This window comes from Pseudophryne corroboree, chromosome 3 (assembly GCF_028390025.1).
Source record: "Pseudophryne corroboree isolate aPseCor3 chromosome 3, aPseCor3.hap2, whole genome shotgun sequence".
Taxonomy (NCBI): domain Eukaryota; kingdom Metazoa; phylum Chordata; class Amphibia; order Anura; family Myobatrachidae; genus Pseudophryne; species Pseudophryne corroboree.
Window position 1 is genome coordinate 732,575,440 of NC_086446.1, and position 22,790 is coordinate 732,598,229.

The following is a 22,790-nucleotide window of genomic DNA, read 5'->3' on the forward strand; positions in this document are numbered from 1 at the left end:
ACTTATGCTCTCATCCTTCAGTGCTGCCCTTTCTCTTGCTATACAGTCATACTTCAAGAACCTCATCTCCTCCCAGTCTTCCAACCCCCGGCGCCTCTTTGCCACTCTCAACTCACTTCTCTGCCCACCTCCACCTTGTCTCCCTTCCTCACTCTCTGCTCTTGACTTTGCCACTTACTTCACATCCAAAATTGACTCCATACGTCAGGACATCACATCACACCAGACCATCAGTAACCAACCTTCTCCCATCCCTCGCACCAACTCTGTCATCTTTCTCCCATGCATCTGGAGAGGAAGTCATGGCCCTCATTCGTTCCTGTCCCCTCACCACCTCCCCACTTGACCCTATCCCCTCCCGCCTCCTCTGCTATCTCTCTTCTTCTGCTTGTTCCCATCTTTCCCACCTTCTCAATCTCTCCCTCTCATCAGGCACTGTCCCCTCTGCCTTCAAGCACGCACTCATCTCTCCTATTCTTAAAAAACCTACCCTTGATCCAAACACTCTCTCCAACTACCGACCCATCTCTCTCCTCCCTTTTGCCTCCAAACTCCTTGAGCGTATTGTCTACAACCGCCTTACTTCCTTTCTTTCCTCACACTCACTGCTTGACCCATTCCAGTCTGGCTTCCGTCCTCTCCACTCCACTGAAACTGCCCTTACAAAAGTATGCAATGACCTCCATGCTGCTAAATCTAAGGGACACTACTCTCTACTTATTCTACTTGATCTCTCTGCTGCTTTTGACACTGTGGACCATCCTCTCCTACTGCAAATCCTTCACTCCATTGGTCTGCGTGACACTGCCCACTCTTGGTTGTCGTCCTACCTTTCTGACCGTTCATTCTCTGTCTCCTCTCATGACTCCACCTCCCCCTCACTTCCACTAACTGTAGGGGTACCCCAAGGTTCTGTCCTTAGTCCTCTTCTCTTCTCTCTCTATATGTCCTCACTAGGTAAGCTCATTAGTTCTTTTGGTTTCCAATATCATCTCTATGCTGATGACACTCAAATCTATCTTTCCTCTCCAGACCTCTCCCCTGCTCTCCTCACTCGTATCTCCAACTGTCTCTCTGCTATCTCTTCCTGGATGTCCCAGCGCTTTCTTAAACTTAACATGTCTAAGACCGAGCTGATCATCTTCCCTCCCTCCCGCATAACCTCACCTCCTACAATATCATTATCTATTGATGGCACTACTATCTCCTCTACCCCCCAAGTGCGCTGTCTTGGAGTAATCCTTGACTTCTCCCTCTCCTTCAAACCACACATTCAGCACCTCTCACAAACCTGCCGTTTTCATCTAAAAAATATTTCCAGGATCAGACCCTTTCTGACCCAGGATGCTACTAAGACTCTTATCCACTCACTGGTCATCTCCAGACTGGACTACTGTAATCTCCTCCTGACTGGCATTCCTGACAAATACCTCTCTCCACTCCAATCTATCCTCAATGCTGCTGCCCGGCTCATTTTCCTCACCAAACGCACTACGTCCACCTTTCCTCTCTTACTAGACCTTCACTGGCTCCCCTTCCCTTTCAGAATCCATTTCAAGCTTCTCACACTTGCTTACAAAGCCCTCACCCACTCCTCTCCCATCTACATCTCTGATCTTATCTCGCTTTACACTCCCACCCGTCCTCTTCGCTCTGCTAATGCTCGCCGACTCTCCTGCCTGCGGATTACTTCCTCCCACTCCTACCTCCAAGATTTTTCACGTGCTGCACCACTTCTCTGGAATTCCCTACCTCTCCCCCTCAGACTCTCCACCTCTCTACAAAACTTCAAACGGGCTCTCAAGACCCACTTCTTCACCAAACCCTGCCAAATCTCATCCTAAACCTCTGTTCCATGCTCTCTATGAACCCCAACTGTCTCACCCCTGTCTGTCTACCCCTTCCCATTAGAATGTAAGCTCTCACGAGCAGGGCCCTCTTCCCTCATGTGCTTACCCTTTTCTTACTTTAATAATCTTCAGCTGCACCACATCCAGCAGTCTTCTGCCACCTGATACTTATTCCAGTGTCATCTGCTGATGTAGCTATGTTTATTTACCCTGTACTTGTCCTATATTGTCGTCAACTGTAAGTTGCTGTTTTCCTGTTTGATTATTTGTTTATGTACTCTGTAATTGGGCGCTGCGGAACCCTTGTGGCGCCATATAAATAAAGGATAATAATAATAATAATAAAATATATATAAGTTTTTAATAACAACTATGAATTGAAAAAAATGCTTTATTTAAAAAAAAAAAAATTCTCATTAATTATTTCCTGCTATCTCCATCCACGGCAGTAGCAAAAAGAGGAGGGTGCAGTCATCATGTTGAAATTTACAATGTCAACAATCAATATTGACACCACCATGTCGACAGGTTATGATGTTGACATTGTTGAAATGCCGACATTCTCAGAATGCCAACAGTTGAAGGTTAGTTGCGGGAGCGGATGGTTAGGTTTAGATTGTGGGAGGGGAGGTTAGGAATAAGGAGGAGGGGTTAACGTTACCACTTGAACCACCGCAGGATAAGACGGAAATCACCATCAGATGGAGTTACCAGACCCAACGGACAAGGTACGTCACCACTGGACCAGCGGGAACATTTTGTGGGCATTCTAATTACGTCAACATTTTATCAGCGTCAACATGATGATGTTGACAAAATATAGGCTTCCCCATGCGTTTCATGAGGAAGTACTGTATATTGGTTGGTATTGCCAGCAAATCTCTTGATATATACTGTGGGTAGAGCCCTACAGATGTGTACTCAGGGGCGTATCTACCCATTGGCTAGGAGGAGCGCTGCCTGGTGGTACCACCCGTGGCCAGGGGGGTACATTTTTAGAGGCAGTACCTCTGTCCCCCCTCCCCCCACAGTGACGCCCGGCAACATGGAGAGCTGGCAGCAGCAGCAGTCACAGTTCCTTTGGTGTCCGGTGTCCGTACAGCTTCCAGCAGCCCTTGAGAGCTCGGGAGCTCCCTGCAGCAAGGGCTGCTGGGAGCTGCAGTTTATGTAGATTTTCTTGATTTAAGTGCGGTGCCATGCCAGACACCTGTGGCTGCTACCAGCTCTACATATTGGCGGGCAACCCTGCGAGTGAGGCACTGCCTGGGGGGGCCATCTGATTTGCCACCTGCTTTCCGCACTGCACCACACACCTCAAGCCTTTCGGTCCCCGCGTGGTACTGTCCACCTCCCGCATGGCTCTATCCCGCTAGTGACTTTGTCCTGGTGAGTAACAGACACACATAGACTCTATGTCATTCTCTCTTTCCTAAGAGGCTCTTCCTGGCGCAGTGTGTATAAGGGGCTACGTGGCGCAATGTTTATAATGGGCTACCTGGCACAGTGTGTATAAGGGGCTACCTGGCACAGTGTGTATAAGGGGCTACCTGGCACAGTGTGTATAAGGGGCTCTACCTGGCGCAGTGTGTATAAGGGGCTCTACCTGGCTCAGTGTGTATAAGGGTCTCTACGTGGCGCAGTGTATATAAGGGGCTCTACCCAGCACAAAGTGTATAAGAGGTCTGCTGTACTGTGGTGAATGCGTGTAATGGGCTCGAACATGGCATAATGTTTATAAGGGTTACTACTGTGTAATGTAATGTTAGTAAGGGGCTCTAGCATGTCGAAAAATTTAAAATAAGGAGTACTACTGTGTAGCATAACGTGAATAATGGACATTACTGTGTGGTGTAATGTGAGTAAGGGACACTACTGTGTGGTATAATTTGAATTGGGGGTACTATTGTGTGACCATGCCCCTTTTTAGCACACGTGCCTTCCCCATTTCAAGTGTGTGTGTGTATGGGGGGGCGCCAGTCCTTTACTTTGCCAGGGGTGCTCGGACACCTAGATACACCTCTGTGTGTACTCATACATATTAGCTGCGGTCACGCCAAGCAGCCCATCTTGGCACGCCAGGTTTTGTGAAAATCTTCTAGCATTGGGAGCCTTTTTTTTGCTGAAATGGCATCTTAGCCGCAACACAATACATACAGGAAGCACAAGTAGACTGTGCTGATTAATTTGATATGTGACACTTGTATATCTGTGTGCGACTGAGTCTCTGAGTCTGTATACGAAGTGCTACAATGTAGCAGCTGCAGTTTTTTTCCAATACAAGTTCTGTCCTGCTCTGTATACAGACTCAGTCACACACAATATACAAGTGTCCTATATCACATTAATCAATGCAGTCTCCTCGTACATCCTAACCGCATTGCGAATAAGACACATTGTTGGCAAAAATAGATGCCTGACATTGGCAGAGTTGCACGGGTCCTGGCGGCCCACTCACGCCAGGCATCTCGCACTCCATGGCGTATTGAGGCTGGATGTATGAGGACTCATCTACATCTCCGGCTTTTTTCCATGCAAATAAAAAAACCAGACCCGCCTGTAACAGATTACTAAGCAAAGAGAGCACACAAGAGTTTGCTTTTTCAGGATTTCCAGGCAAAAATGCTTGTAAATGTCAGACTGAGTGTTTAATGAACGTGGTCCCATCTTACCAGTGTTTGCACCATGTGTGGTCTCTGCATTCGTAAACTTTTCACAGTCTGAAATACATCCAGTAATCCCTCGGCTTTCACCCGCTCCAGGATGTTGCTGAGGGCAATGAATGTCCCCGTTCTTCCAGCACCAGCACTAGGAAGGAATATACAATTTTCTGTCAACGAGGGAACATCAAAATGCAGCACATTCTCACATACTAAAGACGGGAAAGATTACTCAGAAGGCGGACAAGTTCCAAGCTTGTCTGCAGTGTTATTTCAGTGACCATCAGTCATTGCACATAATGGGGCAGATGTATTAAGCCTGGAGAAGTGATAAAGCAGTGATGAGTGCACGGTGATAACGCACCAGCCAATCAGGTCAAATATGTAAATTGACAGGAGCTGATTGGCTGGTGCGTTATCACCTTGCACTTATCACTGCTTTATCACTTCTCCAGGCGTAATACATCTGCCCAGTATCGGAAGATGGGAAGTGGAAAATAATGTAGAAGTAAACGGTCACATCCGCTTAAACCACATCACCTACGGATTTTCTTGTTAACGGAGAGGAGCTATTATTTATAAAGGAAAAAAAAACTCTCTCTCTCATTACTGCAGTATTGCAGGACAGGACTCTCTTTAACCTGCTAGAATAGCTCATCATTCTGTCTCTTCGGTGCCTCTGCTGATGATGCTACTGGCTTATCTGAGTGACTGACAGTAAAGGTGGGGGAAAGAATTTTAAAAAGTCACCAAAAGGAGCTGCTGAGCTCCAAGGACTGTCCCGGCTATGGTGGCCAATCCCGGGATCGGCGGGATCCCGGGATTATGGGCAAAAATTGGCCGGGATTCGATCCCGGGACTGGGGTTTCCAATCCCAGGGATTTCGGGATTAGGAGTTTTTCAATGCCGGACAGCGTTGAGCGTCCTTGGGAGGCTCAGACGCTGGCCGGCTCCCCCTGCTCCCCTCCCACTACTATGAGTAAGAAGTGTCATTGCTTTTTCTCTCCCACGGGACTCATCACACACACATTGGGAGAATTCAATTGTTATCACCGCCCGATATCCCGTCTAAAGTGGCGGGAAATCACAGGGACGATATTGAATTGATGCCCGTTATCGCGCCCATTAGTGTCAGGTTTAGCCGTGTAAGGCTACTAAAACCTGACTAAACGAATGGGCGCAATCGCGAAAAAAGTGCCATTTGGGTGCCCAAACAGATCACTTTCACACATTTCAGCTCGCCACCTCCAGGGAGTGCGAGCTGAAATGCTGGCGCCAGCAGCTGATCGCGCACGACAGGAGCAGCAATTGAATTGATCCGTCGGGCGCCATCTAGTGGCTGCCGGTACATAAAAGAATCAAATTCCTCCCAATGTGTCTAATGATGGGTACACAGTAAACGATGTGTGTACCCAGCGAAGGCACAATACATTATGCCATCTGTATGCAGTGGACGACGGTGCAACATACCAATGCCTGACGCATTTAAAATGCACGCTGTAATTCCACTGGGCATGCAGTATGCCAGACAGGGCGAGCCACGGAATGAGGTGTGGGAGCGTGCTATGTGGCCGATATATAATTCCGATCCATATCTTAAGAATATATCGTCTGATTAATCGTCTAGTGTGTAACCGCATAGCTCTTCTGCTGCCTGAAAAGCCATCTACAAATACAAATACGGCCACTTTCCACCAACAATGTAGTGTAATGCATTCTCAGCCACGGTCCCGTGCGCAGTGGATGTGTGCGAATAAGCCAATACTGTAGCCACCCAGATTTGTAATGAGGCTCCCACCGGCGGCTTCACAGACCCCAGCAACTGCCTACAGACACGCAATGGCGGTCGCAGCTCCTACAGTAATCGATTATCTAAGTAACCCTACGTCAGTACCGAGATGCTGACGCCATGTTTTCTGCGTTTGGGATCACAGGTGCACCCTGAAAAACAGTCGTGACACGCCTGCGTTTCTGTTGCCAATTACCTTCCCTAAATGGTTCCTGACTGTCAAACACTTTGCAAATAAATTCTCACTGCGAGCAACTCAGTAAAGGAACCTCGGCGCAGTGTAGCGCAATGCATGCGCAGTCTGATGGTATCGCCATTTCCCTAAGTCAGGGAGCAGACGGCGTATTACAGCTGCACTACATGCAGCCTGGATCTCCCCAGCCACGGCTAAGTAATGCGAGTCCCTACAATTCTATACATCCACTTACGTTTGCAGAGTGTTCTAGGTGAACCCTGAAAGTCACTTTACTATAGTACAACACGACCGTCTTCTCCTATTATATAAGCAGCCAGTGCATGACAAAGGTATGTAAATGGCACCCATAAGAATCACTCACCTGCAGTGCACTATGATAGGGTGGTTGCCCGTCTGTTGCTGTTGTTTCTGGACAGCGGCAATAAGATCAATCATTCCTTTCCCCTCCGCAGGAATGCCGATTTCAGGCCAGCCATGGAAGTGGAACTGGCGGAGCAGGCGGGTCAGCTTCTCCTGCACAACAAATCATTCCTCAAGTCCCTTTCAGTTCAACAATCCCTTTCAAGTCATCGCTGTACTGTAACGTTGTTTGTGTGGTGGATCTGTCTTCTCTGGATGTGGTGCATGTGTAAATGAGCGCTCAGTTTTCTGTGTAATACTCTGATAACGTTCCAGGTACAGTAAAAATAAAACTTTACTGTTCTGTAATTTCCACTGAAGGTCGCTGTCCCCCCGTAAAATGGAACAGTGTTTGGGAAACATAAAAAGTTATATTATCCTTGGCGTGAGGAGGTGCGCTATTACAGGGAGCTAAAACACTTCTGCCGTGGGGTTTACTATGAAATACCTACAATCAAAACCCTGAAAACTACTGACCGACAAGGTCAAAATCCCGACATTTAAAATGGCGACAGGTCAAAGAGTAGACACAGGTTTTTCATTGTTTTTTTGTGTGCGTGTGTCAACAATGGTCGACATGGACACTGTATTAGTGTACCGCTGCGCTCGTCATGCTTCAGGCGTGGTGCCTAGCTGTGCTCGGCACACTATTATATTCCCCCTCCAGTTCCACTGGGATGGTAACGCAAGAACAAGTCGGTTTCAATGAAAAAAATCATGAAAAAAATCATATCAACTTTGTGATCTGTCGACATTTGAAATGTCGGGATTTTGACCATGTCGGGATTTTGATTGTAGGTAAATTGACAGCATCCCGTCCCATGGAAACTCTAGAAACTCATTCTAAATGATCCTGATTCATATTTCAACATCAAACTGATTTGTTACCTGGTTACTTGTAACTACGAAGTCTCTGATACTTATGGTGTCCACGACGCGGTCACTCTTAATGTCTATAGTTATTTCTCCATGCGTCACGGAGCCCTCAGACGGCCAGTACTGACAACACTTGTCCTGGTGGAGGAAAACAATGAAATGAAGGCTCTTTCCCAGGCAGACTCGTTACATTTTATTGCCCAACAACTGTCCTCTTGAATAAATATAATTGTATCTAATGCACAGATCTCAGTTTATCTGTTTTGCTGTATCCAAGGGCCACGAAAGGAATCCTATGCCCGCTGTAACCTCACTGGACTTAAAGGGACTGTGGCCCTCATTTAGGTTGGATCGTAAAGAGCGATCCAACCGCAAAAATGACTGAGACTGTGCGGGGCACATGCGCCCGCATTTCCTGGTGGGAGGAGGGGGCGGTAACGCTCCGTTTCCAAGGCGGAGATGGAGCGTTGCAAGGGAGGCGGCGGGGAAACAGAGGCGTGACGGCGCGAACGGGGGGGCGTGGCCGTGATTGGGGCAGATGTGTGATATCACACGCAACCGCTGCGATCACAAAGATGGTGGCGGGCCTCCTGCGGTCACACCACAATTTCAACGTCGTCGTCCCAGGTGATTAGCATGCTGGGCGGACTTGCCCTGCGATGGGCGGCCCCCAGCATGCGAACAAAAGGATTGCAAATTCTACTTTTTAGCAATCCTTACTGAATCGGGTCCTGTAACCACAATAATGTGCTTTACTTAATATTGTCTAATAGAGTAGAGTCATATAATAATCCGCCACATCACCACGTCACACACATCCCTTGCCACTAGGTCACACACCCGATTTATTGTGTATTTTGATAAGATTACTATATCTCGTTACAATTGGCATCGGAGCTCTGGGAAGAAAATAAATATAGGGAAGAGAAGACAGGTAATGGCACCTTTGCTGAGTAGTGGGCTCTGCAATAACTGCCACTGTCATAGAATCTGGGTAAACTTCAAAAACAAGAACATTTTTAGGCATTTATCCCAACATCTAGACACAAAAATGAGACAAAATAAGCCCCACGCCCCAAACTCTGCCCCGATTCGCCCAAACTATACCCTAATGGGGGAATTAATTCAAATAGATGTGCTGCGCAGCATTGCCGCGAGGCTCAGCTATGTGCTGATTGGCCAGTTAAGGCCAAGTTTTCTGTCCATGGCAAAACTAGCCGTTTGGATGAACGCGATCAGACATTCCCAAAAGGCACGTCTGGACTATCCCAACAAAATCAGGAAGGTTGGTGTTCATGCTTCTTCCATTGTCTGCATCTGACAAATACAACAAAAGAACATTGTGTTGGAGGCAATCAATTTGCCGGATGTCGGGATCCCGGCGGTCAGGATGCAGACGCCAGAATCCCGACTGACGGCAATTCGGCAACGGGGAATATCGTCTGACAGTGGCTACTCCCACTCACGGGTGTCCACGATACCTCCACAGACACACAAAGGGGTGATACAGAGGCGCAAGCCTCGCTGCAGACTAATCTTCCAGGGTTTGTGCTGCGCCTGCTCCAAAGCTGACCCTGCGCATCTACTGATGACACGGAGTCGCACGCAACCCATGTATATATAGAGCTACAGATGGGTCCACATTTATCTCGACTTCTTTGCTGCGCCTAGGCACACCATGGTTTATTAACATAAGCCTTTCAGCTATTGTTCTCAGCTGCAATACAATACAGAAAACAATACAGCACGGGATTAAGTCATTACAGCAGGGGATTAAGTCTGACTGACCTGACTCCCTTAATCCTATTAAAGGCCAAGATAAACAAGGATCCATCTGTATATGTGAGTAAGTAATGCCTGTACAAATCTGTCACGTACCTGCTCTCTCTCCTGCAGCTCCGTCAGTATGACGATTGTGTGACACTTCCACTCCCACACCATTCTCCAGAAATCCTCCACCGTATGCGGCAGTGGGCCTTGAGTTGCAATAAAATAGTCTTTCTGCCGATAGCCCTAAAATAACATAACAAGTAAAATATTGTGGTCAGAACTCAATGACGGAAAGATCAGAAAACTACAATTGTCTGAAGGAAATATGTAGCTTGGGTATTAGTATAACACACATTTATTTATGTTTTATTTATTAACAGTTTCTTATATAGTGCAGCAAATTCCATTGCGCTTTACAATTGGAAATAACAATGATATAACAAAACTGGGTAATAACATACAGTCATAGAGGTAGGAAGGCCCTGCTCGCAAGCTTACAATCTATAGGCAATCACACATACCAAGGAGAGACACTAGGATATACTACTGGTACATATAGATCTAAGAGAATATATGAATAGAAAGATAGATAGATAGATAGATAGATAGATAGATAGATAGATAGATAGATAGATAGATAGATAGATAGATAGATAGATGTGAAAGCCCTCACTCACCACTAATTCTGAAATATAACATACCGTAGGTATTCTTCAAGTAGAAAATAGGAAAACTACATAACCAGAATTTTAATAAACCTACCCTAACGCGATGAACAGGGGGTTGATATGACATAATTACCGATGCGTGGCTTGCGTTGCGTGAACGATAACGCCCAAATGGACAATCAGATCCACACTTGGATTGCACCTCCAGTGTGTAGAATTTTATAAACTACAAAAATAGTCCTGTCACTTTATACCATATCTGCTACGCGTGCTCCTCAGGTAACACCGAGAACCATGGATTAATATTTACTTACATTAAGACGTCTTAAATTTACATCTTTTTAGATTTACCAAATTTTTAACACTCATTTATTTTACAACCATGAAAATCAGAAACTCCCGTGCGAAGAACGGGTAGAACAGCTAGTATATTTTATATATACACTGCTCAAAAAAATAAAGGGAACACTAAAATAACACATCCTAGATCTGAATGAATGAAATATTCTTATTAAATACTTTGTTCTTTACATAGTTGAATGTGCTGACAACAAAAATTATCAATGGAAATCAAATTTATTAACCCATGGAGGTCTGGATTTGGAGTCACACTACAGGCTGATCCAACTTTGATGTAATGTCCTTAAAACAAGTCAAAATGAGGCTCAGTAGTGTGTGTGGCCTCCACGTGCCTGTATGACCTCCCTACAACGCCTGGGCATGCTCCTGATGAGGTGGCGGATGGTCTCCTGAGGGATCTCCTCCCAGACCTGGACTAAAGCATCCGACAACTCCTGGACAGTCTGTGGTGCAACGTGGCGTTGGTGGATGGAGCGAGACATGATGTCCCAGATGTGCTCAATTGGATTCAGGTCTGGGGAACGGGCGGGCCAGTCCATAGCATCAATGCCTTTATCTTGCAGGAACTGCTGACACACTCCAGCCACATGAGGTCTAGCATTGTCTTGCATTAGGAGGAACCCAGGGCCAACCGCACCAGCATATGGTCTCACAAGGGGTCTGAGGATCTCATCTCGGTACCTAATGGCAGTCAGGCTACCTCTGGCGAGCACATGGAGGGCTGTGCGGCCCCCCAAAGAAATGCCACCCCACACCATTACTGACCCACTACCAAACCGGTCATGCTGGAGGATGTTGAAGGCAGCAAAACATCAGCCAGAAAGCATAGGAGCTGAGAAGTGGTCTGTGGTCACCACCTGCAGAACAACTCCTTTATTGGGGGTGTCTTGCTAATTGCCTATAATTTCCACCTGTTGTCTATTCCATTTGCACAACAGCATGTGAAATTGATTGCCAATAAGTGTTGCTTCCTAAGTGGACAGTTTGATTTCACAGAAGTGTGATTGACTTGAAGTTACATTGTGTTGTTTAAGTGTTCTCTTTATTTTTTTGAGCAGTGTATATATATATATATATATATATAAGATATATATAGAAAGATACATATATATCTATACTGTGTGTATGTATGTATGTATGTATGTATGTATGTATGTATGTATGTATGTATGTGTGTATATCTATACTGTGTGTATGTATGTATGTGTGTATACACATACACACAGTATAGATATATATGTATCTTTCTATATATATCTTTTATATATATATATATAAAACCAAAAAAATAAAAGTCAGATGCAGGTGCCAGAATAGAAGGGTAATATAATCCAGGAATAGACGGCAGTCCAAAAGATTGTACTAAACATATAGTATTAGTTTATTTCATTGCAGCAGCGACATTTTAAATCTAGTGTTTAATTTCTAAAGCAATACATAGTACAGTGGTATATGTAGTTCATATCAATCTATCTATCTATCTATCTATCTATCTATCTATCTATCTATCTATCTATACAGAGAGAGAGATAGAGAGTTAGTTCACATACAGTATAGCTTGAGAAATGTCTGATGCAGAGAAATGCTGGAACTCATCTAGGGCCACTGTAGGCAGGAATAAATGTTAAGGTCCATATACATGGGAGAGAACTGCTCAGCACACATCTCTCCCCCACTCATCACAGCACGATGTGTGCTGAGCGAGGCGGGGGGAGGACGGGGGGCCGCTCACTTCACCCAGCGGGTGAAATGCGCGACCTGCTAGATTGAGCCTGCATGCAGGCCAATCTAGCACCTGCTATAGCGATGCACAGGGCCGCACATCGCTATCGCTGTGGGGGGTACACACGAGTGATCTGTGCTTATAATCTAAGCAATCTAGTCAGATTGCTTAGATTTTAAGCATGGATCTCTCCGTGAGTACCCCCCTTTAGCTTTCCCCTGCATCTTCCTGTATCGTCCTGTACATGGGCTGATGTGTAACCCTACAGAAGGAAACAATGCAGACTGTTTACACACTGAAAGGCTGCCGGCTTCTGGGGGTGAGGTGACAGACTAAACACTGCAGGCCAGGAACCCGGCTGTCTTTAGGCATGATATTTACATATCTATAGATAATCCTTGTCACACTTCTTGTAGAGATAGACAGCAGGCGGCCCTAGGGGCACATGTGGCCCGAGCTACTTCCTGCTGTGTTCCCATATTAATTTGCTGTAATTGTAGCATTTGCGGATACTGTATGCTCTTACATGATAGGGGTCACCCTCTTTAATGAAAGTTATTAATGAGATTAGGAGTAATGTGAGGTCCTTTTGAAGTTTTGAGGCCCACTTATACAGCCCTTCAGTGTTGCAGGTTGTCTGCTACGGGCAGTGGTGCCAAGAAAGTGTGTATGGGGGGGGGGGGGGGGGTAGTCCCCTGGCCCCAGGTGGCAACAACTTCGCCACTGGCTGACTTCTCCCCTCTCTTCACTGCTTCATGAATAGTCCCCATAGAGTGATAAATGACCAGCCGATCAGTTTCCTAACTGCCATGTTATAGGATGTCTATGAAAAATGACTGTTAGGAGCCGATTTGTTGGTACTTTATAACTCTTTGGGGTCTATTCATGAAGCAGTGAAAAGTGTGGAGAAGTGAGCCTGTGGAGAAGTTGCCCATGGCAACCAATCAGTGCATTCTATAAAATTATATGTAGCAGCTAAGTGGTTGCCATGGGCAACTTCTCTACTGGCTCATATCTCCACACATTTCACTGCTTCGTGAATAGACCCCAAAGAGTGATAAAGTACCAACAAATCGGCTCCTAACAGTCATTTTTCTAAGACATTCTATAACTGCTTCATAAATAGACCCCTTTACCATTCTCCACTTTATCACTTTTTAAGGCTTAATACATTTGGGCCATAATTACTATCCAGTGGTGAAGTGAGAGATCTGACTAGATTGTGCCTACATGCAGGCACAATCTAGAGTCAACAATAGCGGTACATGGGGCCAGGGCCGGCGACAGGGGGGTCAAAGGGGACACCTGTACTGGGCCCCAAGGGTCAGAGGGGCCCCAATTTTATACCACTTTGTGTCCGGCAGGTATGTGAGCAGGGAATCATCATAAAGTTATTGGGGAGAGACAGACCGTGGTGTGTGTGGGGGTCCGAGGGAGGAAGGAGAGATATACATATTTATATATCTGTATACTGTAGATAAATATATATATATATATTTATTTAATAACAGTTGTTTATATAGCGCAGTAAATTCCGTTCCTCTTAGGGGGCCCCAAAGATATCACTGTACCGGGCCCCAAGATGTCTGTTGCCGGCCCTGCATGGGGCAGCGTATCGCTATCGCTATGGGGCATACACACGGAGAGATGTCAGATTGCTTAGAATTTAAGCACACATCTCTACGTGTGTACCCCCCTTTAGACAAGGAGAAAGACACACACAGGGGCTCATTCAGAGCTGTTAGACAAAGAGAAAGACACACACATACAGGGCTGTTAGACTTAGAGAAAGATGCACAAATAAGGGCTTATTCACAGCTGTCAGACACAGAGAAAGACGCACAAATAAGGGCTCATTCACAGCTGTTAGATATAGAGAAAGACACTCATACAAGGGCTCGTTTACAGCTGTTAGACATAGAGAAAGACAAACATACATGGGCTCATTCACAGCTGTTAGACATAGAGAAAGACACTCATACAAGGGCTCGTTTACAGCTGTTAGACATAGAGAAAGACAAACATACATGGGCTCATTCACAGCTGTTAGACATAGAGAAAGACACTCATACAAGGGCTCGTTTACAGCTGTTAGACACAGAGAAAGACAAACATACATGGGCTCATTCACAGCTGTTTGACATAGAGAAAGACACTCATACAAGGGCTCGTTCAGAGCTGTGAGAGGAGCAAAGGAAATAAATAAATAAAAGTACCTTTGCACCTGGACAAACCATGATGCAATGCAGGGGGGACATACCATGTTGCAATGCAGGTGATTCCCCTGTACATACCATGTTGTGCAATAGGGGATGCACCTGGACACACCATGTTGCAATCCAGGGGATGTAGAGGGTGCAATATGGCAAAGAGGGGTTGGAGAGACTGCTTGTGAGTCCCAACCAAAGAAGGCTTTTGTGTGGTGCACTCTTTTCTTCCATAAATCTTAACTAAAACATAACTTTTAATATTCCGTTCAATAAAAGAAAAAAGACCATATAGGTCTTGTCTGCCTGAAAATATATATATATAAAAAAGGAGAAAGGGCTCAATTTAAAAACAAATTGGGGATTTATCTCGATTTGGACTTAATGTGTAATGTCCTAATAATTCTCACTGGGATTTAAACATTTTTACCCAGTGAGTATGTCTCTAGGAAATGTTTTGTACTAAAGTGGGCAATGACTGCTAGGCTACTGTTATTCATTCTTCTTCCCTATAGTGGGGGAAAATGGTCCTAGCAGTTAAACGTCTAGTAATGTCCACTGAATTAATTCCCAATTCCCAAAGGAGAGACAAAGGAGAGATGAGTGACAAAGAAGAGAGGAGTGACAAGAGAGAGGGAAATGACAAAAAAGAGGAGAGTGACAAAGGCTCAGGGAGTGATAAAGGAGAAGGGCGTGATAAAGGAGAGGAGAGTGACAAAGGCTGGGGGAAAGACAAAAGAGAGAGGAGTGACAAAGGAGAGGTGAGTGACAAAGGAGAGGAGAGTGACAAAGGAGAGGAGAGTGACAAAGGAGAGGGGAGTGACAAAAGAGGGGAGTGACAAAAGAGGGGAGTGACAAAGGCTGGGGGAGAGACAAAGGCTGGGGGAGTGACTAAAGAGAGGGGAGTGACAAAGGCTGGGAGAGTGACAAAGAAGAGGGGAGTGACAAAGGAGAGAGGCATGACAAAGGCTGGGGGAGTGACAAAGGAGAGGGGAGTGACAAAGGAGAGGGGAGTGACAAAGGAGAGGGCAGTGACAAAGGAGAGAGGAATGACAAAGGCTGGGGGAGTGACAAAGGAGAGGGGAGTGACAAAGGCTGGGGGAGTGACAAAGGAGAGGGGAGTGACAAAGGAGAGGGGCGTGACAAAGGAGAGGAGTGACAAAGGGGAGGAGTGACAAAGGGGAGAGGAGTGACAAAGGAGAGGGGAGTGACAAAGGCTGGGGGAGTGACAAAGGAGAGGGGAGTGACAAAGGAGAGGGGAGTGAAAAAGGCGAGGGGAGTGAAACTGAGGTTTATTTATATTTTATAAATCTCACCCAATGTAACGCAAGCTATGTTATCGGTTTTGCCTAAAGTTACGTTCTCAGGGGGAGATTTAGCAAACCTTCTAAAGAGGAGAAATGGAGGTGTTGTCCCTAGCAACCAATCAGATTCTAGCTGTTATCTTGTGCATTCTCCAAAATGATAGGTAGAATCTGATTGGTTGCTATGGGTAACAGATCCACTTGTCCTCTTTAGCATGTATGATAAATCTTTGCATAGATAGTAAACATATTAAACATATGTAAATGCGCCATGTGACCACATCACACTGCCTGTCTCATGTAGTACGTACATCAATGAACGATGCGTTGATATAGTCTGTGTACTCTTCACCTCTCTTCATTGACAGGATCACTCGGTTGAAGTCATCTGAGCATTAAAATAAAACATAATTATGCAGATATAATGCACTCAGAGTACGGTCGCCGACAATGTAAGCCTATTAGTTTAATGGGGTATTAAATGACTTTAGAAACCTTGAGGGTTTATTAAGTAGTCCTTAGCGGTGTTGTGCATGGGAACTCTGCTCCAATAATCTGCATGCGCACAGGTGGTTGCAGAAATACTGATAATATGCTTCACGTCAACTCTGCACATCTTCTTATACAGCTAATCCAGAGCAGACTGTGACACTGTATCCAGCTAGCTGGACATCACAAACATGCAGTGCTAATCAGACAGAGCAGCATAGACAGCGTGGGGCTTATGCAGATTAGTACACAAGCTGTTTGCGGGTGTTACAGCAACGCACATGCTATAGAGCCAATTGTACATAACTGCAGGCCATTCTACATCCCTACTTGCAGCTGAAGGGGTGATTGGGCGGTAATGGGGCGTTGGCTGTAGGCAAAGTGTAGCGAGGCCTGTTCACAGAATTGCATGTTAAGAAGATTTGCGCATATGCGTACATGCACCTTTTGCAGGCGGCTCTTCAGCTCCAAAGATAAGGCCGGCGCAAATGTGCATGGATAATGGTGGCGACTATGAAACCAAGCGTGTGGTCGCTGATACACATACAACGTAGCATATGGGCGCATTTAGTTCTGCACAAGCAGCATGGGTACAGTTACGTCTGACTACTGTGCACTCCACTGGCTCACTTCTCCACTCTTTTCACTGCTTCATGAATAGATCCCATAGCTATTAATACAGGTTGGGTATGCGTGACCGGCGCTCAGGAGATCGCCAGGATCCTAGCATCGAGATGTACGGTGGGGGTGGGGAGGTGAGCGCAACAAGCCCCCTGCGGGCTTGCTGCGGGCACAGTAGCAGGCTGAGATCGCCACAGGTTCTATTCCCACTCTATGGGTGTCGAGGACACCCATGAGTGGGAATACTCCCCGACTGTCTGTATTCTAAGGGGGCGGGATGTAGGGGGAGGTGTTGTGAGACCGTCGGTCACATGACTACATCCCATTAATACACAGCGGTAAAATGCTTCAACAGTAATGCCAGCACCAGAACCAACACTTGTCCGGTTTCATTCCCAGCTATACGTGTGGCTAATATCGGTCAGCTGTAACTTACACGGGATAATCTGGATGACCCTGGCTTTCTTCATGTTGGCTGGTAGGTTTCCGGCCCTCATGTTCTCTTTCATTATTCGTACGTTTGTTAGTTTCTACAAATACAGGAAAAACACAATTGTACATCGGGAATAAAACGGACATATAAAAAAATGTTTGCCGAAACGGAATGTATTAGCCACCATTATAAGTACATGTTTTTCCTCACATAAAACAATGGGTGGCAAATGAAATCAATATGTATGGTGATTATGGTGTTTTAAATCTTTGTAAAAGAACCCTGGTATTTTACATCGGTCGTGTTTAAGGTGGGCCAAACAGCAGACATCGATAATCGCTGATCCATCGGGGAATTAGGGAAAGTCAACATGTTAAAAATCCCTGAATTGACGATCTTGACATGTTGAATTTCTCAGATTACCTGGCATTGGCAGGATGGGTGATTGGCTCCAAAACAGGCTAGATGTATGGACCCCTTAAGCCATACTTGTTGCCTACAAACAGTAGAGGCAGCTATTTTGGAGAGATGAGTTAATATTCATGAAAATTCAGTGACTCAGGAGCAGATGTATTAAGCCGGGAGACGGCATAAGGAAGTGATAGACCAGTGATAATTGCAAGGTGATAAACGCACCAGCAAATCAGCTCCTAACTGTTCATTTACATATTGGAGCTGATTGGCTGGTGGGTTTATCACCTTGCACTTATCACTGGTTTATCACTTCCTTAAGCCTTCTCAAGGTTAATACATCTGCCCCCTGTTCCTTAGGAACCAGTGATACAAGAAACACTGAATATTGATTACGTCCACAAATCTGCCAACCCGTACTGTGTGTAGGGAACTTTATGGGCTGAGTTTATTATGCGGGCGATTTTCAAAGGTGCCGCGTTTCGTTGTTTTCTATGGCTGAATTTAAGGCAACAATTGTGTACAATATTAAACCAGACACGTTTTGTAATGAAGGTAATTGACCCTTTATAGCCAGTGTCTGAAACTGCTGCAGATGTAGTGGCTTAGAAAAGCGCTGCGTGATAAATTTAGCCCAAACAGTGTCTTGTAGTACAGTGGGAAGAGAACAGTAAGATCCGCTCCTTTCCTAAATAATGTTCTGTGATACTTTGCAATTTGCAAGTAACTGCAAAACATGTAGCAGATGTTGGAGAAATGCAGAATGTAAAAGGAGGCAGATGCATGTATATGGCAGACTATGCTTCACTATTTAATAACACCACTGAATTCCTGATAGAAAGTGAAATCTGGAAAAATGGGAAGCTGCTTGCTACGACGGAACTTTAACGTCAAGTGTATCGGTCACCTTTACAGGTTTATGGAAGTAGATCCGGCTACACAAGTTGTCATTTCCTAGTCTTCTCTCCCAGCTGAATGCTGCCATTATGGAAAGATGTAAGTCTATGACACGGAATCAGGATTCTCCCCTGTTATTACCTGAACAGTCACTTCACTGAATGGATCTAGTTTACCACTCTCACTTCCTAAGTAGCTGGTGAGAGTTCTGTTGTCATGGAAACCACTTTACTTTCACAGTCTCACCAAAGAGCGCATATTTCCCCATTACAGCTCAGGCCAGCCCACGTATTCACATAGTATCACTGCAATTCGCACTCAAGGGGAGATGTATCAAGCCTTAGAGAGAGATAAATTGGAGTAGTTACCAAAATCATCCAATCAGCTTAACTGTCACTTCAAATACTGTGCTAGATAAATGACAGCTATAAGCTGATTGGTTACTTTGTGCAACTTCTTCACGTTATCGCTCTCCGAGGCTCGATACACCTCTCCATCAGTGTTACGCACTGGTAGCATCATTTTTTTACTTTATAAATAAGTGAGAGCTACACAGTGGACCTCTTTCAGAAGTATTTTTGCTGCTGCCAGTTTAGCATCTGCGTCTCCGCAGCATTCATGAGTGTGATTAATATAGCGAGAATGCAGACGATACGTCCCAGCATTATAAAAGGTGTCGTGTAACCATGGTCAGATATCCAAAACAGGGATCACAGAGCCAACACTATAAACTATTAAGGTGTTACCTACTAATTATACTGTAGGCTTTCATGTCCTTTGTAATGATGAACCTGGTGCGGCCCACTGCATACAGTGTTATGATAAACACTATTATTATATGCTTATGGACTAAAGGAATTATTAGCTCTTTTGATTAGAGTATGACTTTCAGCCATTTCTCGCACATGCAGATGATTTCAATGCTACCTGTGTACAAATGGGATGTAATTATATGGGGTGATATTCATGTGACCGCCGGTCAGCTGACCGACAGTCACATGACCTCCTCCACCAGCCCAACGGGTCACTGTCCCGATGGTCGGCATGCCGACCAACAGGGACTATTTCCACTCGTGGATGTCTACGACACCCATAGAGTGGGAATAGAACCCGTGGCGACCGCAGGTCGCCACCGAGCCCGCAGCGTGGCGAGCGCAGCAAGCCCGCAAGGGGCTTGCTGCACTCGCCCCTCCCCGCCGGGATCCCGGCGTCGGTAAGCTGACCGGCGGTCAGGAGACCACCGGTCACCCGTACTACACCCGTTATATGACCGGCGGTCAGGAGACTGCCTGACCGCTGGTCACAATACTGATGCCGGGATCCCGACATCTGAATATCCCACCGGTCGGCATGCCAACCAACAGGGACTATTCCCACTCGTGGGAACAGAGCCGGTGGCGAGCGCAGCAAGCCACTGAACCCGCAAGGGGCTTCCTTGCGCTCGCCCCCTCCAGCCATCGGTAGACCGCTGGTCATGCAAACCCAACCCGTACTAATGGGTGTGATGCGGTGAGGTTGCCGGTGGTCTGGATGTAACACCAGTTGGAGTTTTGGCTTTGTTTCTGGGTTTCTAGTACTACATATAAATCCGTATGCAATGAGTGAAAAGGCTGGAAAGCTAGAACACTGACATTTGCTACCAACAACTCCCATCTGTAAGGTGATCCTGTGACTGTAGTATTGTGTGGAGATTCTAGTTCTGTGCTGTGAGCTTCCTGCAAGTGCCTGTCTATCTGGGATGTGGTCAGGAGACCGACCCCAGAATCCCGACACCTCGCGGAATCCCGGCGCCGGAACTTAGGGATTGCCATTGATGGTGAAGCTGTGAGTAGCGTTACCACCTCATCCCTTTAACTCTGGACACATTAATTTTACAGGTTCTGTGGCTGATTAAAACCAGGTGAAATGGAGTCTTCAAGTCAGCCAGCCACAGAACCTGTGTAATTAATATGTGTCCAGAATTAAAGGGATGAGGTGGTAACCCTATCTGTGAGTGACCAACTATGACATGGGAACCATCGATGGTTTCATCCGCCGATGGTCATCCCTGCCTTTCAGTGAATGGCCCGCGGGCCAATCACAGCCTGGGTGCAAGACTTCGGGGGTGGAGCTATGGGGGTAATTGTGAGTTGATTGCAGCAGCAAGTTTGTTAGCAATTGGGCAAAACCACGTGCACTGAAGGGGGGGCAGATATAACATTTGCAGAGAGAGTTAGATTTGGGTGGGTTATTTTGTTTCTGTGCAGGGTAAATACTGGCTGCTTTATTTTTACACTGCAATTTAGATTTCAGTTTGAACACGCCACACCAAAATCTAACTCTCTCTGCACATGTTATATCTGCCCCCCCTGCAGTGCACATGGTTTTGCCCAACTGCTAACAAATTTGATGTTGCGATCAACTCAGAATTATGCTCCATGTGGGGTAATTCCAAGTTGATCGCAGCAGGAATTTTTTTAGCAGTTGGGCAAAACCATGTGCACTGCAGGGGGGGGGCAGATATAACATGTGCAGAGAGAGTTAGATTTGGGTGTGGTGTGTTCAATCTGCAATCTAATTTGCAGTGTAAAAATAAAACAGCCAGTATTTACCCTGCACAAAAACAAAATAACCCACCCAAATCTAACTCTCTCTGCACATGTTATATCTGCCTCCCCTGCAGTGCACATTCCTGCTGCGATCAACTTGGAATTACGCCCCATGTGCGGTGCAGGTGGGGCAGATGAAACATGTGCAGAGAGAGTTAGATTTGGGTGGGGTGTATTCAAACTGAAATCTAAATTGCAGTGTAAAAATAAAGAAGCCATCATTTACCCTGCACAGAAACAAAATAACCCACCCAAATCTAACTCTCTCTGCACATGTTACATCTGCCCCCCCTGCACATGACCATCTGCTAACAACATTGCTGCTACTATCAGATCTGATTTAGACCCTATGGGCCTAATTCAGACCTGGTCGCACGCAGGTGGTTTTTTTGCACTGCTGCGACCAGATAATCGCCGCCTACAGGGGATGGGGTAAACGCTGTGCAGGGGTGCGATCGGCTGTGCAGTGAGCTGCACCAACAAAAGTTAGTGCAGTTTCTGCACAGCCCAGGACTTACTCAGCCGCTGCGACGATCCAGGATGTTGCTGACGTCAGGAACCCTCCCTGGAAACGGCTGGGCACGCCTGCGTTTTTCCGGACACTCCCAGAAAACGGTGAGTTGCCACCCAGAAACGCCTTCTGCCTGTCAATCATCTTGCGATTGCCCGTGCGGTTGCTATCTTCGTAAGATTCGCCGCTGCCCGACGACAGCCGTTGCTGGTGGCTGACGCGCCTGCACATTGCGGGTCACACACATGCGCAGTTCAGACCCGATCGTCCGGCTGCGAAAAAATGCAGCGTGCGATCGGGTCTGAATGACCCCCATTGTGCGGTGTCCCAGCACATTGCAAAAAAATTTTAATAAAAATATTTGTTTATGTTGTGCCATCGATGGAGGGAAACTATCTGGTTCTCTCCCATCGATGGCAAACGTATTCGACATCGTCCATAAACCATTGATAATTATGAATCATCAATGTTCGATGGTCATCCCTACCGGAACCCCGACCAGCGGCATCCCGATGGTAAGTATTGTGGTGAGGGTTGGGGACCTTGGTGGGTAAGGCACTACAGGGGGGGTTAGTCGTAGCCCCCACCCCCTAGTTTTAGCCCTAGCCGCCACCCCCTCTGATTAGCCGTAGCCGACACCTTCACTATCTAAGCCCTAGCCACAACCCAGGCGGGTTAAGGTAGGGTGCAGGGGAGGGGTAAATTAATTACCCCGTCCGCTGTCTGCATTCTTAAAGCCAGGAGGACGCGGTCGGTCATGTGACCACCAGCATCCAAACCGTCGGCATATCATATCACACCCGTCTGTCTGATATCTGCGGCATTGCACATCTTTCAAATCTGTGTCTTTACATGTCAAAACATAATTAACAATCATCCAGTGCTCACCAGGCCCTAACATTTTATGAATGTTATCTCATGATAAATAACGTAACAGATTTCATTATTTCTCATATGTCCTAGAGGATGCTGGGGTCCACTTCAGTGCCATGGGGTATAGACGGTTCCGCAGGAGCCATGGGCACTTTAAGACTTTTTCAA

The 22,790-nt window shown here is 46.1% G+C and overlaps 1 protein-coding gene across 1 annotated transcript in view; it reads right to left on the reverse strand.

Annotated features, from left to right (window-relative positions):
- Positions 1-22,790, reverse strand: part of PTPRE (protein tyrosine phosphatase receptor type E) — a 297,445-nt gene that overhangs the window by 28,163 nt on the left and 246,492 nt on the right. The window contains exons 14-19 of the mRNA XM_063962220.1: positions 17,346-17,439; positions 16,111-16,187; positions 9,646-9,780; positions 7,780-7,905; positions 6,854-7,005; positions 4,520-4,655 (exon numbers count right to left, since the gene is read on the reverse strand). Coding sequence (XP_063818290.1) covers positions 4,520-4,655; positions 6,854-7,005; positions 7,780-7,905; positions 9,646-9,780; positions 16,111-16,187; positions 17,346-17,439 — 720 coding nt within the window. The remainder of the gene's footprint in view (positions 1-4,519; positions 4,656-6,853; positions 7,006-7,779; positions 7,906-9,645; positions 9,781-16,110; positions 16,188-17,345; positions 17,440-22,790) is intronic.